Source organism: Candoia aspera, chromosome 12 (assembly GCF_035149785.1).
Source record: "Candoia aspera isolate rCanAsp1 chromosome 12, rCanAsp1.hap2, whole genome shotgun sequence".
NCBI classification, from domain to species: domain Eukaryota; kingdom Metazoa; phylum Chordata; class Lepidosauria; order Squamata; family Boidae; genus Candoia; species Candoia aspera.
In genome coordinates, this window is record NC_086164.1 from 4458843 (window position 1) to 4474841 (window position 15999).

At 42.7% G+C, this 15999-nt stretch overlaps 1 protein-coding gene across 1 annotated transcript in view; it reads left to right on the forward strand.

Annotated features, from left to right (window-relative positions):
- The window catches only part of AFF2 (ALF transcription elongation factor 2), a 301401-nt gene that overhangs the window by 277570 nt on the left and 7832 nt on the right, over positions 1-15999 (forward strand). Inside the window, exons 13-19 of the mRNA XM_063313787.1 lie at positions 1411-1627; positions 2801-2937; positions 3846-3909; positions 4812-4948; positions 13491-13562; positions 14096-14189; positions 15879-15922. Coding sequence (XP_063169857.1) covers positions 1411-1627; positions 2801-2937; positions 3846-3909; positions 4812-4948; positions 13491-13562; positions 14096-14189; positions 15879-15922 — 765 coding nt within the window. The remainder of the gene's footprint in view (positions 1-1410; positions 1628-2800; positions 2938-3845; positions 3910-4811; positions 4949-13490; positions 13563-14095; positions 14190-15878; positions 15923-15999) is intronic.

Sequence of the window (15999 nt, forward strand, 5' to 3'; positions counted from 1 at the left end):
TGAAAAGTAAATGGCAGACGAATGTAATATGAGTTGTCTAAGGAAGGATTAAAATCCAAGTAATCTTCATTGACTGGACTAGGACAGTAACTAAAATAATAATAAAAAAAAATCCATGGTTAGATTAACACGTTAAGGAGTCAGCTGGATCTACAGTATCTGACTTGACTTTTCTTTTTTTTCTTTCTTTTTCTTGACAGCCATGGTTTAAATGGTAGGATTTTTTTCCCCCTGGGAAAGAAGGAATATGTTTGCTAAAACATCTGCCTTAGCTGATACTTAGCCAAAGGCATCTCTCTAAGAGCATTTTTGGAATATCACCTGCAGCTGTTTTCTTCCCAGCATCCTTCTTTTTATACTTGTTCCCCCTCACAGGTTGAATGAGGTAGCCAATAGGATGGGAAGACTTTAAAGGCACCCCACTTTTTCCAGGCCAAGGGTTGCATTTGGGGGACTCAAGTTGTTGGGAGTTGCACTCCGAAAATAATGAGACATTCCAGGTCAAAGTCTACATTTCATTGGATTAAATTGGCATTTGTGTTCAACTCAGATGAAACATGGTTAATAGGCCTACTTCCCAATCATGTAGTCATCTGGAGATTGGAAATTTCCAGACAATGTACCCAAGACTTTCAAGAGCAACCCTGGGAGTAACCCAACTAACCTTGGCTGCTAACCTAAGGAGCTAATGAGTAACCATGGGAGTAATGCCTTCCTTAGAAGTATGGTTTTAAGCACCTTCTCGAAAGTAGAAGCCAAGGGAACTTCAGCATGTGCCATAAGGAGGGGGCATCACTGAGGACACCTGCCTCTTGATCCATGCTCCTCATATCTCTTGGGAGCCGGGCCTTCAGCTGACCCGCTCTAAATATCCACACAGGACAGGAAGATATACAAGAGCTATGGCGAACACTAATTTCTTTTTGTTGATGTTGAAACAGCCCAGTTTATGTCTAGGTGTGGGTACAAATAACCTTTAAAAGTTCTCCACCAAATCTGTGGGGAGAAAGGTTGAGTGGACAACTTCTGTGCATTTCTCCAGAGGGAGGAGAAATTCTCCAACCTTCTCTCAAGAACAGAACTTCTCCAGAGCAATGACAGGAGGAACAGTACTGAAAAACTCCTTCCTGATGTCTTCCCGTGGAACTGAATGGAAGGCAGGGAAACTGTAGAGCGCTGGTGAGACAACTATACAGGTCAAAGCAGGATATTCACATGCTCCCCTTGTCCATTGCATACATATATTAATGCCCTATGTCAATCATGAGATTTTTGAGTTCTTTGGTAGAATTTCTGCACCATCTTCTGTATTATCAAGCTGTATGACAACTAGTCAGGAAAGGGAAATGCAGGAGAACATCTCTGTCCATCACTAGTTATAACCTCTGGTCCTTCTTTGTTCTTTGACAGAAGCAACTCCATGAAAAAAGTGACCAAAAAAAGGGAAGAAAAGCTCTTTCCACCTCCACTGTCTCCCCTGCTTGATGAGACAGCACCCCGGCATAACATCATTGACAACAGCTCCTTCAGCCAAGAGAACTCCCTACCAAACCCCTTGCAGACCAACACCTGCTCCAAACACAGGAAGAATGAGAACAAATCTTCTGTCAGCTCCAAGGGAATCAGTGTAAGTCACTCAAAGAGTTGTTCTGTGGGAAATCTTTGAAGGGCTATAAGGTAGTTTCCCACAACACACCAAACGAGGCTCAAACAAGAGCGGGTAGTTGAGGCTCAGCATGTCCTGAGAAACTCAGCCATAGCCTTAGCATGTATGAACCAGGCCATCCCTTAAACTCAGGATATCCCATGTATGAGCACAATGTGTTGCTTCAAGGGTAGCCTCAGAAAAATGTTCATAGGGCAATCTGGCTAGCTGGACCATGAACAGCTGTGCTGCTACTGCAAAAAGAGAAACATGGGAGGAGATGATACAAATGTCCCATCCTCCCCAGCCTCAAGTGCCCATCTTCTTGGGCCAGCTTGCTCCAAGATTGGCATCTACCATAACTAGACCTCTGATGCTGCTGCCACATTTTCCCCCAGGAGTCTATTTACAGAAAAGCATTACTTCTGGATTGGGAAGGACAGCCACTGGCACCATCAGTGAGTTCATCCTCCTGCCCCTGTTGTGCACCTCAACCATCTTTTCCTGCACCTGGAACTGGGAGTTTGAGCTCAGCTCCACTCATGATCCACCATCAGCTTGGCAGTCTTCTGCTGTGCAGCTGGAGGCAGCTAGGAAAGTGAGGCTGGTGATGAGGGAGAGCCAAGATCCTTATCCCTTTGCCACCCATCACTCTCCTTGAAATTTCCTACACCAACTATTCTTGACCTTTGTCACCTTGGTCATATAAAATGCAAGAGAGGCTGCATAGAGCTGATCTTTAATCTGTGATTTAACATCTACGATTTTAAAAGGGCAGGGAATTCAGGAGTTATTTTTCCAGTGGCAGCCCCTCTGCTCTTCCCTGGCACTGGGCCTAATCATTGGCTACTGTGAATTTTTGCTCGCTGTTTGCCTCCTAACATTTTAATTTTAATAAGCAAATGATGCTACAAGGCACCCATGCTGACATTACACCTTGGGAGAAGTGGGTGTTAATGATGCTGGGCATGTGAGCAATATGTAGCTGATTGCACTTAATTAATCTGCTGAGCTTGACTTAGCAACATGCAGTCCAAGCAATGCAAAACAGGGGCCTGGATTTTAATTTCAAGGCACGCACACCCGCATTGTGTGACATGCAAAGGTATTCTTAGCGTGAAAGCTGAGGCTGCTAATTAAAATTGTTTTCTGCAGGAGGAAGATGCCCACAGCAGGCCTTCAAATACTCTTCTGGAATCTAGCCACTTAGACAATGATCTTTGGTTGACAGCTCCTACCTTCACCAATGGGAATCCTGACTTGAGAAGACCTAAGATAACATTTGATGATATGTTAGTCACTTATTAGTATGGTTCCTACGTTTGTTGGTTTGTAGCAAGTTTCACACTGCTGTGAGAGACTTCAGTTTCAGCATGTTCTTTTTGTACACTGCCCAAAGCAACTTTGATTGGGTTGTGCTACGTTGGGTTTGGGGTCCTTGAATCAGTTGTGACTCCGAGCACCTACATGGACAGATCCCTGCAGTTCTCTAGGCAACATTTTCAGAAATGGTTTGCCCTTGCCTTCTTCTTAGAGCTGAGAGAGACTAGCCCAAAGTCACCGAGTCAGTTTTTGTCCCTAAGACAGGACTAGGACTTGGGTCTTCCCAGTCCTGGCTCAGCCCCTTTCAGAAATGCTATGAAATCCATTCCAGACCAGACCTAAATCATATTGTCATTTAAAGTTCAGTCTGATAAATTGTCCAGATCCTATAACTTGTCTTATCAGATGTTACAAAGGAAAGAAGCTAGAGGAACTGCCCGCAATGCCTATAGATTGCACAAATAAAGAAATCCATTTGCAGGGGAAGAAAATTCACTGTGCATATATTAGAGGTTTTAAATCCTGATATATTTAGTGGAAGTGTTTTGCAGTCAACTTCTTCCAGGATGTAGTTTTGACTTCCCAATCTGGTCTACAGCTCTAAGATTCCCAAGTGGTCTCCTCCCCAAATATTTTCCAGAGCCTTCCCTGCTTAGCTTCTGAGATGAGTCAAGGTGTGTGGATTCACAAGAGGGGAAAAAGGAGATTACCATGTATAGTTACATGAGCTCTTTAGAAGAAGGGCAAGATTTTTAAAAATGTTATCCTGTGCTAAGATTAAGGCAAGCCCTCTAAGAATGAAATCTAGATCAGGCCAATGCAGAAGCTGAAGTCCCATCAGCTGATTCTTCTGACTGCTATTGTTGTGTCTTCCTAGGCTCCACAATGCTGATTACTATATGCAAGAAGCCAAAAAGCTCAAGCATAAAGCAGATGCTCTGGTAAGTCTCCAAGTGTCCCTTTCAGTCTATCTGGTTGGGCTGCTGATTCAGCACAGAAATCATATGCCAGAGAGGACAGATACATGCTTGTGAGCCTTATTAATAGTGCAATAAATTATACTAATTATTAGTAGGCAATACAGCACCGTTCATTAACAGGAACACCCACAGCAGGGGCAGTCATGCAGAGCATTGTCTGGTGCACCTTGTGGCCAAGTGGCCACCATCAGAAAGTTCAAAGTTGCATTTAGCAAGAAACCAACCATATCTTCATCATTGAACAAAGCAACCTTGAGCAAGAGTCACAGGAGATAAGTGACCTAGTGGGGTGGACAAGCTAGCCAATAGTTTGCTCAGCAGAACTAACAGACGTTAGTGACTGAGGTCACATCTCATGCTAAGCTATGATTTGTTTCTACCACGGTTTCTTATAGAAGCTGCATGATTTATGGCCTAACCTGTTAAAGCCAGCCCAACACGTAGGGTTTTTTTTTGGACTTTCTTGATGCATGTGCGAAACTGGAAAAGACTTGATAAGATGACTCCACCCATTATTTGTATGCATTTCCTTCGGTCATGCTGAAAATTATAATTTTATAACCCTTGTTTCGGAGGTCTGGGGGGACCACCTTAAGCTTTTTTGGGGGACGGAGGCTGCTTTAAGATGTTCTCCACATCAAGGGAAGCTGCAGCTTTTCTTCCAGGTATATGAATATCCAGATTTGCTATTCATGCACTTTCCCCATGGGCCCTGAAGAGCGAGCATACAAGAGCTAGAAACTGGAACACGCCCGAGTGCTCGGATTTCTAGCTGAAGTGAAACATGATGCTCTTGCCTGTCTTGAAGACCAACTGGAGCATTGTCTCCATGCACAGTACATCTACCTTCCTTTATTTTTCAGCTGGAAAAGTTTGGCAAAGCAGTGAATTATGCTGATGCTGCCATCTCTTTCATCGAATGTGGGAATGCTATGGAGCGTGATCCATTAGAGGCAAAATCTCCCTATACCATGTACTCAGAAACGGTGGAGCTCATCAGGTTAATACCTTTTTCTGATCGTTTTCCTCACCTCATTCTGCTTATAATTAGAACTTGCTTCATACGTTTTTTTTAAAGGATCATTTCGACCTTGTTAATGATTAATCCAAGGCATCTCCATCTCAGAAGTCATCATAATTAGTTCTTTTTGGCATTTTATTAATGTCATGGAAAATTTATAATTGATGGACACTGTTCTTATAAATTAGCCCTGTTAGAGGATAATATGTGCGTTATATCATTTGCAGTATTCATATAATTAAAATCAAAATGCAGTGGTTGGAAGTAAAGCATCGTAATTTCATCATTTGGCTGTGTCGCTTATATTTGAAAGGAGCCGTTTTATCATTACAAATATTAAAGGGAGACCACTGGGGTCTCTGTTATAAATCCTGCTTTTTCAGATTTTATAAATTGGCCATACAATAATTGTTCCAGAATGAATTGGCTTCAGCTTACAAACATTTGTTTAGTTATGCGCAGAAAGGAAGAGGGGGACAGAAGTACATCCAGTTTATATTCAACAAGAGTGCATGTGTGTGTGTGTGTGTGTGTCCATTCAATTGTGTCCAATTCTTAGAGACTGCCTGGACCAGTCCCTGCAGTTTTCTTGGCAAGGTTTTTCAGAAGGGGGTTGCCATTGCCTCCTTCCTGGGGCTGAGAGAGCGTGACTGGCCCAAGATCCCCCAGCTGGCTTGTGCCTCAGGTGGGACTAGAACTCTCATACTACGCCTGATTGGCTGTTGGGCTGAGAGGGAGGGACTGGCCCAAGGTCCCCCAGCTGGCTTCATGCCTAAGGCAGGACTAGAACTCCCGGTCTCCCGGTTTCTACCACACCAAACCAGCTCCCTTTACATATTTACTTATTTATAACATCAGTATGTTATCCCATAGCAGAAAGTTCCTCTGCTGATATAGTAGCTAGATGCAGTGCCAATTCTGTGTGTCCCTTTCAGCTTTTGCTGTGAGTATTTTGTGGGGAATAAAAATGCTGCGCATGGGCTGAATTTTATTCTTTTCTACATGGGTGAGGGAGAGGTAGACAGCTATTCAGTCTCCTGATTCTGCATCATTATCTTTTTTAACCTGGAAGAACGTTCCCAACTTATGATTCCAGGCAATCAGGATCATATAGTGAAGAGGTTGACCTCATAGCATCACACAGCCAATCAGATATGAGGAAATAATTCCCCTCAAAGCTCTTCCACAATTTTCTTGTTGAATGAAGTACAAAAATAACGTGTGTCCTGGATTAAAGCTCCCGTAGGTAAGTTAGCTGTGGGGGGAACATGTGCCTGCTCCCTCTCCTTGGATGAACCATTGCCAAGGGGTGTGATGAAGGACCCTGTTCAGCTCCCATTATTGCCAAAAGATTCAGCTGCAAGTCCCCACAACCGAATTGTATGTGGAATCAGAGAGGGCAACATCCTAGTCTTTGTGTTAGGTAACAAAATGTCTTGGGCTGATGGCGTCTTATAGAAATACCTTCATTTAACTGCTTGGCTACATTCAAACTTGACAGAGTTAAAGATAGCTCTATTGATCAGTACCACCAGCTCTGTTTATGGATTGGTGTGTATGAGAGAAGCATGAAGCCGGTGGAGTTATTAATAGGCTGTGTCCTCAAGCCATTTTCAGTTTCATTTGCTTTGCTGAAATAACACTCATTTAATAGGGGCAAAGCTGCTTAATAGCAGTTGAAACATGGCAGGCATATAGCTGTGGCCACTTATTTATTTATTTATTAATCAGATTTATCGCCACCCATCTCCCAAAAGGGACTCTGAGTGGTTTACAATAAAACATAAAAAAAAATATAAAACTGTAAAACACTATAGTACATAATAAAATAAATATAATAAAAACCTCGATGGCTAGAAGTTCTTTATGATTTGCAGGCAGAGCAGGGTCCTTCTAAGAAACTAACCATCCCCAGGAATGGCTACTCTCTCTCCCGCCCCAGGCATAATTACAGAACCAGGTCTTTAGCTGTTTCCCAAAGTCCAGGAGGGAGGGAGCCAATCTCACTTCCAGGGGAAGGATATTCCAAAGGGCGGGTGCTATTGCAGAGAAGGCCTGCCTCCTGGACCCCACTAGATGGAATTCTCTTGCAGACAGGGTCCGTAGCATGCCCTCTCTGCATGACCAGGTGGGACAGGTTCATGTGATGGGGAGGAGACGGTCCCTTAGGTAACCTGGACCTGTGCTATGTAGGGCTTTAAAGGTGATAACCAACACCTTTGAGATTGCACCAAGGAGATGTTTGCTCCAGTGGTCCTCCGGATTTTTGCCCCTCAGATGTTGTAATCTAGTTAACTATGTACAGTTTAGCTTTGGATGGATGAAGAGAGACCGATAAGAAAGTTGGCTGTAGAAACTATTATATATGTTTGTAGCAAGCAGCATTTGTGGGTTTAGTGGTTCCATTTCATTTTATTTGTTTACAAAATTTATAGACTGCCCCAGTTGGTTACAACCCTGGGAGACTTACAAAGTACAACAATAAAAAATTATAAAATACACAACTCATCAAATGGCTGGCAAAAACAATCGTTGGGGTGGGGGGAAGGAAAGGAAGACACAAGTAAGATAGCTTTCAACATAGTTTAGAAACAAATATATACCATGATCATTGGGGGGGGGAAAAACAGCGAATCTCTTTTTTAAACCAGACAGGTTTCCTGCCCTGTGTAAGTTTTAATTTCTTTAAAGATTCTGTTAATTAAACTTAATGCACTGATCCACCAGGATGATCTTCCTGTCCTCTTCCAGCACATTCCTAGAAAATCAGACGGATGGGTGGCTTCAGTTATGGCTTGGTTTAGAACTGTATCTTATCTGTGCAGAAAAAAACACCTAAAGAAGCTGGAGTGGTGGGGTGCTTCGTAGGGCTGAAAGAACCAGCTTGCCTTCTACAGAATGGATCTCTATGACTAGCCACCACCCCTGTGAGAGCCATGTTGGTCATCACAGACCTTCTCTTGGCAGCAACGTTGTGAGAAAGCCACAACCTCCTGTTAAAACTACCCCTTGGATTACACAGTGCCTTTTCTGTCATGGCAGCTGCCCTCTGGAATACCATCCACCCCCAAGATTCATACAGCCCCCATCCTTGCCCTGTTTAAATGAGACCATAAGACCTCTGTCCCCAGGCCTTGGGTTACTGGAGGTTATGGTCTGCTTTCATCCTTGTGTCTTCCTTTCCTTCCCCCCACCCCAACGATTGTTTTTGCCAGCCATTTGATGAGTTGTGTATTTTATAATTTTTCATTGTTGTACTTTGTAAGTCTCCCAGGGTTGTAACCAACTGGGGCAGTCTATAAATTTTGTAAACAAATAAAATGAAATGGAACCACTAAACCCACAAATGCTGCTTGCTACAAACATATACAATAGTTTCTACAGCCAACTTTCTTATCGGTCTCTCTTCATCCATCCAAAGCTAAACTGTACATAGTTAACTAAATTACATCTGAGGGGCAAAAATCTGGAGGACCACTGGAGCAAACATCTCCTTGGTGCCATCTCATGGTCCGCCAGATATTTGCACCCAAGATCAAATAACCCTATCTCAGACTTCTTAGGCCAGCCTTTCTCAACTTTTTGACCCTGGAGGAACCCTCAAACCACGGAAGCCTGGTTGAGAAACCCTGTCTTAGGCGATAACATAATTGTTAGAAAAGAGCTTACATTTCAAACCCTTCATGGAGGACTTTGAACTGGGTTTCATGTAGGTTTCTATTTCTGGGTTGAAGACATATTGCATGGTGTTCCCACAACACATGTAACTAAGTTAGATAAAGATCATCTATCTGCAGATCCACATGGTGAGCTTCAGTTCTGTGAACCTTGGTTTGCATTTTTATTGCTCTTCCTGTTGGTGTAACATGGTGTCTGTATTGTTTAGTATTGCTGTCATCAAATGCAAGCGTCACCCAAGACATGCAGTATCCAGATCTGTGCAAGCATGTGTGAATCCACCCCTACTATTTTTTCCATAGCAACATAGATTTGTAACAGCAAAGAACAGCCAAGAACCTTCAGTAGGGAAATTGTTCATCTTTGCATTAGGAATTAGTGTTTGTTTACAAAGCAGAGAGGTACTGGACTGGAAGAGAAGTACTTAGCTATGGGGAAAACTTATGCCTTGTAAATATTCCAGGGTTCATGCTTGCATGCAAGTCTGGTTTAAGCAGACAAAAACGGATGCAAAGGAAGCATGGGGACATGAAAGCAAAGTGGTGTGTGATTGGCATGGGCAAAGAGCCACAGCAGCATCTTCGATATAGTCTCTATCAGCCCTAAATTCTAATATTAGATGCTGCTGCCTAGGCTGTGTTGCACTTAATTAGGGGCATGCAAATCAATTTCCATCCAGTTTGAATTTTCAAACTGATGCAAAAAGTTGCATGAGTTTGAATAGGCCAGGGTTTCTCAGCCAGGGTTTTGTGGCAGCCTAGGGTTCTGCAAGAGGTCCCTAGGGGTTCCCTGGGAGATCCCAATTTATTTTAAAAATTATTTCAAATTCAGGCAACTTCACATTAAAGAGGTTGGTTTCATTTTTTATTTTCAGTTTAAGAACACCGTCAATGCCTATCTACAGGCCTACGCATGAAACAAATGTAACTTCTGGCCTCTATTTGAGCCTGAACATGCAGGGGTTCCCTGAGGCCTGAAAAATATTTCAAGGTTCCTCCAGGGTCGAAAAGTTGAGAAAGGCTGGAATAGGCAGTCAAGTTTGCAACCCCATCTGATTCAGACGTGTGAACCGATTCAGATTTCTGAATGAGTTGGGGAAAACTTTGTCTGCAGAGCCAGAAAAGCCTATTAAATCTCCAAATCGGGTTAACATTTATTAGTAGGCATCTGATTCCATTGGAGGCTTTCAAATCTGTTTGGAAATTCCAATGGCGCTGTTAAATTACTTTTGAATGCTACAGTATGTCCGTGCTGGATATTCACACAGCAATAAATTTAATCCTTTTGTAGCAACGTCACTGTACATCCAAATTTAGACAAGGAAAGATGAGAAAAGAAAGGGTGTGCAGCCTATCACTGTGTTCATCTCAACCCCATTCGTTAATTTGTTTGTTAGATTTGTATCCTGTTTTTGGTTCAAGAGCTCAAGGTGGCATATATACTGAAAGGTTCAATACTGAGCTCGGAGTAAGACAAAGATATGTGATTTGTTTAATGTAGTTATGGATATATGTATAAGAAATGCTTGTGGTGGACTGTATTGGAATGTTGCCTGGGGCACATGAATATACATGTATCTTCATATGCCAATGATGCTGTGTCATTGGCATCAAATGTATGACGCGAGGAGAATCATGGATCTGAAAATTAATGTATCGAAGACCAAGGTAGTTAAGTTTGATGGGGAAAATGGAGTAAACGACTGCAAGTTATACACGAATGGCCAAAAACAGATGAATTTGTATATCTTGGTGGAACATTTACTAAAAGTAGGAAAATGAATAGAGAAATTTTAAGGCATATAAATGACAATAGAAAGATAGGTGGCATTATGTGGCAATGAACATGGATGGGTTTGAAAGCCTGCTTCCGCCCACTTTGCTCCATGGAAGTGGGGGAATAGAGTCACGAGTAAATAGACGCCAAATGAATGTGGCTTGAATTCAAGAGTGAGTGACCAGAACAGAGGAAATATGTTGAGGTACTTTGGTCATAGAGGGAAAATGAATAAGGACTGGACTGTAAAATAGAAGAAGGAAGGATGAACAGGTCAAAAAGAAGCAGGGGCTGGGAAGGTCATGGATGGATGGCATTGATGAGTTCCTGGGAAAAAAGGAGATAAGAGAACTTTAAAGAACTAAAGACAGCGTTTGAAGCAGGTGTATGGATGTGCTAGAAGCAACAACGGTGTGCAAGGCTAGAAAGGTATGGAGAGGAATAGCGAGTGGATTGGCATAAACTGGTTTTAGCCGTATTTCCTTTCTTAAACAAACCTTTAACTTGTTTGGCCTGCTATTTATTCCTCCTTTTCTATGCTCTGCATAACGTTGCCTATCCCAAAAGGGAACAGCATGGCAGGTATGCATGTGTGGATATATGCTAACTATAGCCATTCAGCACCTTGGAAGTATGCAAAGGATCTTGATCTCTAAGAATGAGGGATGGATCTCCATGAATTTGAATGCCAGAAGAATGACAATTGAGTCCATTTAAGCCAAATGCTACTTTAAATCCCTCCCCTTGAAGATTGCACATCCTCAGAGAAATATGAATCTTGGTTCCTTGGCCTAATCCACCAAATGGGATGGGAGTAATTATTAAGAGCACAAGTGAGAGAAAGCAAGGAAGAGGGAGTGAAGCATAGATCAAAAGGACCATCCATAACAAGCACATAATGGCAGTGATGGGGGTGACAGTGCGCCAGTGTGGTCAAAGCAGTGCAGTTCACCGGCACTCCATTACTTCCTTGTAAATGAAACTGCCGGAATGCCTTAAAACTTTCTTATGCAACAGTGAACTCTATTACTTATTCTAACGTAAGTACTGTGAAATTGTATTAAGGCTCAGAACAATGGTTTTTATATGATGATTTGATTTTCAGAAGGCTATGTGCATAGAATATGGAAGTGGGAAGGGCCAGACAATGGAGGGGAGATGGAGGGGAGAGGAGGAAGCAAATGATCCACCTTCCATTGTTCAGAAGCCGAGGCAGGATCTGATGCACAGAAGGAGACTCAGTCTGGAGAGCTGATACCCTGGATGCAAAGCCTGAGGCCCCCAGGGGTGCAGGTGGCCCTGAAAGCAGTATCTGTGGACCCCAGATGTTATGGGGATCTCTGACAAAGACAGGGGCCCTTTCCAGGGGGAAAAGCACATGCGCAGTGTGGAAGCCCTTGGGCTCCCAGCCAAGACAATCAGAAAAAGAACCGCCTTAGTGTTCTGTGGTTTTTCCATTAGAGTTTGTTTGTTTGTTTATATGTCAAATTTCTGTCACCACCCATCTCCCCCAAGGGGGACTCTGGGCGGTTTACAACACAATAACAAATTAAAACCATAAAATATAAATTACAATATAAATATCATTATAAATAGATAGATATAAGATCCATTGTGGCAAAAAGCTCTCATCCTATGGGGAGGGCGCTACAGCTCCAACCACCCGCAGGAAGAGCTGTTGCCCTTCCCATCCCAAGCAAGGCGGCAGAACCAGGTTTTTAAATTCTTCCGGAAGTCTGGGAGCGAAGGCGCCCGCCTCACCTCAGGGGGCAAGATATTCCAAAGGGCAGGAGCCACTACAGAGAAGGCCTGCCTCCTGGACCCCGCCAGATGGAATTCCCTCACTGACGGGGTCCGTAGCATGCCCTCTCTGCTTGAGCAGGTGGGACAGGTCGGTGTTATGGGGATGAGGCGGTCCCTCAGGTACCCTTTGTTTGCTAGTTTGCTAGTTCTGTTTCAGTTTAGCTGGATTCTTGTCTATTAGGGTAGAACAATCAATACTAGAGTACGATTCCTGACTCAGCGTGGTTCTTTGCCCTATTTCCCAACACCAGGACTCCTTCAAATGCACCAAACTGAATAATGACAAGGGGAAAACTATGAAATGCATGGGCAGAGAGTTGGAGTAGATGATGTCGAAGGTCCCTTCCAAATCTTACATTCCATGATCCTATAATTGGAGAGTAATTATACCAATTGTAGCCATTTTAATTTAATGTAAATGGAGATGGAGGAAAATCAGTTTAGTTTTTGACCTGGGCCCACCCACTTTGCTGGGGAATAGGGGAAGTCTGTTTCTCTATTCCTAAGAAAAATTGTACATGCCTGGTTTATGCATTTTATATTCAAGCTTGGGAAGACATGTACGTTTTTTAGGTTGCCTGTCTCTGAAAATGTCAAAAGGAGCAACGGTGGAAGAAAGGTTTTAGGATGGAGCTTTGAAAGTTACTACCAGTCAGAGAAGAAACATACAAGGGAAGGAGATATTAGTATGCCATTCTTCACTGTTGAACCCAGGACAACTTAGCGCTTAAGGGTTTTTTAAAGAATGCGAATTATTCAACCTGTGCAGATTGTAGTCAGTCATCTTCAGTGCATGATGCCACAAAGTGCCTCTTGGAAGCCAGATCTACACACTGATCAGTAGCTTCTGTACTGTAGGTTGTGCAGAAGCCACTCTTTGTGAGCAAAGCAGATGGCCCTGGTTGTTGCAGGCTGCTGGTTGAAGCACTTGGCAAAAGTATTTTGAAAGCTTGTTCAACCTTTGTCAAAATGAAGGAGGCCTTCAAAGATGGCCACGACCCTACCGATTAATCATTAAAATAGAAAGATGTCGGTTGTTGCAGAAGGCAGGCAGACGTTTCCAACCTGCAAGGGGGGAGCTCACTTCCCCTGAAGATAGACTTTTCTAGTAGTGTTTTTATTGAGGATGGCCATTACCATCTTGGAGGGCAATGGGTTTCCTGGTGCTTGTTTACAACTCTGAGATAATAAAGTTATGCCTGTGGCCACCGCTGTTCCCTGATGCAACCCCGTTCAACCTCTTCTCTTAAATCTCTCTCTGAAGGTATGCCATGAGACTTAAGAATTTCACTGGGTCTTCTGCCACAGAGGGAGACAAGAAACTTGCAGTTCTCTGGTGAGACATCTTCCACCTTTCTAAATTATTTCCATCGAATCATTTGACACTCATTAAAGCCTTCAGCGAAGACTAAACATTAGGGCCTTCTGGCCTCTTTCTTCCCCCAATATTCCATACCTTCCTATTCTCTGGCCATTTCTTCCTCCTCTACTCTTCTCTCCTGCTGATCCTTTCAGCTGCCTGCTCTTCACTCCCACCTTCTTCTTCATGCTGAACCTTCTTACTCATCAGCCTCTCTCCTCAGTGCTTGTTTCTTTAATTATCTTGTTTTTCCTTCTTTTACTGTACTGCTTTCTGCACCTTTTCTCTTTTCTCTTTTTTCCCTTCTTTGTCTTCTTTATATATTTTCATATTTGTCTTATATCTTTGTAAAAATTCCTAATAAAAATTATTTAAAAAAAAAAAAAAAGTTCTAGGTCAGGGCTAACCCAAAGCAGTCCTCTACTGTGGCTTGCACCCACAGGTCGTCTTTTTTGTTCACCCGAAGTAATGTCAAGTTTGTGTTTGTATGTGTTTCCAAATTTCTATAGCTACCGCTGCTTATCCCTTCTCTATCTGAGAATGTTTAAACTAAAGAAAGACCATGCAATGAAGTACTCCAGATCCCTGATGGAATATTTTAAGGTAAATGTCATTTAATTCCTTTTTATGCAGGAATGGGGAGAAGGGAAGGGGGAAAGAGAGAAAGAGAGACCACATTTTTGCAGCTGGGACAGGACAGTTTAACCTTATGTTCATCTACCAAAGGTTACAAAGGGTGGACCTTGTCATAAAGTGTCCTGGAGGAGGCAGGGGTAGGGTAGAATGAGGTGGATTCTCCTCCAGAGATGCCTAAGGATGTTTTTTTCTGGCAAGATGACTCCTTCCCAAGGCTTGGCTTGGCTTGGCTTGGCTTGGCTTGGCTTGGCTTGGCTTGGCTTGGCTTGGCTTGGCTTGGCTTGGCTTGGCTTGGCTGGCTTGAACTGAACTGAACTGAACTGAACTGAACTGAACTGAACTGAACTGAACTGAACTGAACTGAACTGAACTGAACTGAACTGAACTGAATTAGGCCTCTGCCACAATGTATAGGTCCTGAATTTTTAAGAAGTAGATGAAACGTGTATTTAGCTTAATTGGCCCTCAGCACAGAAAATTCTACCCTAACAGCAATTTACACATAGCTACTGAGCTTGCCGATTGGAAGGTCGGCGGTTCGAATCCACGTGATGGGGGGAGGTCCCGTTGCTAGTCCCAGCTCCTGCCAACCAAGCAGTTCAAAAACATGCAAATGTGAGTCGATTAATAGGCACCGCTTCGGCGGGCAGGTAATGGTGTTCCGTTTAGTCATGCCGGCCACACGATCACGGAAGTGTCTTCGGACAAATGATGGCTCTTCGGCTTTGAAACGGAGATGAGCACCGCCCCCTAGAGTTGGACACGACTGGACTTAATGTCAAGGGAATCCTTTACCTTTACCTTACTGTTGGAAAAAGCAATCCCTTTGTGTATTTGTGTATGTGTGTAAGTGTAAATATATTGCAGTGAATGTCTGAATACTGTGAAACATCAATACCCATGCTAAAGTGTTTTAAAAGGTAGAATATTATATTTACTGGCATGTATAATCCCACCCGTTGGATTTAAAAATTACAAATGCTTATTTGGTTCACTAAGACCACATAATGCTTTCTTCCACTTTACTGGCTTCCTCTGAAAATAGGTATGCAGTGATTTATTGTACAAATGAGGTAGTCCCAATTTCTACTACAATCAAATATATATATTAAGGACAAAAATCTCATGAATTTTCAGTGTTCTTACAATAAGAGATTCCATCAGATTTCAGGAACAGCATGCAACACATCTGGAAACTGTTAAGATCTTACTAGATCTTAGCCATTCCTATTACTTTAAATGGTATTTATATTCTTGGTACCTTCACTATTGGTTGAGATCCCACAGGGGTACCTGAAAAAATTCCATACACTTTTCCTGGCAACATTTTCAGAAGTGGTTTGCTTACCTTCTTCCAATAGGTGAGACCAACTGGCTGGGCCAAAGTCACTCAGTTGACTTCCATGCCCAAGTCAGGACTAGAACTCAGATCTCCCTGCTCCCAATCCAATGCCTTAACTACTAGTCCAAACAGGCTCTTGAAAGTGATTATTATGCTAGCACAATTCTGCTTTGTAACATTCTGTTTCACTACTGAAATCAGAAACGTCCTCTCTCACAGCAATCAATATTATTACAATTTGAATCTTCTAAGTCTACTCATCAGAGGACAAAGGTCTGGGTTTTTTTATTCCTCCCTCTTTTTTTTTTAAACAGAATTCATCCAAAGTTTCACAGGCCCCTTCTCCTTGGGGAGGCAAGTAAGTATTCCTCATTCATGGAAGTGAATTGTAAAATGGGATATTGGGAAGAGGGAACATTCTTTGGTTGATGAAGG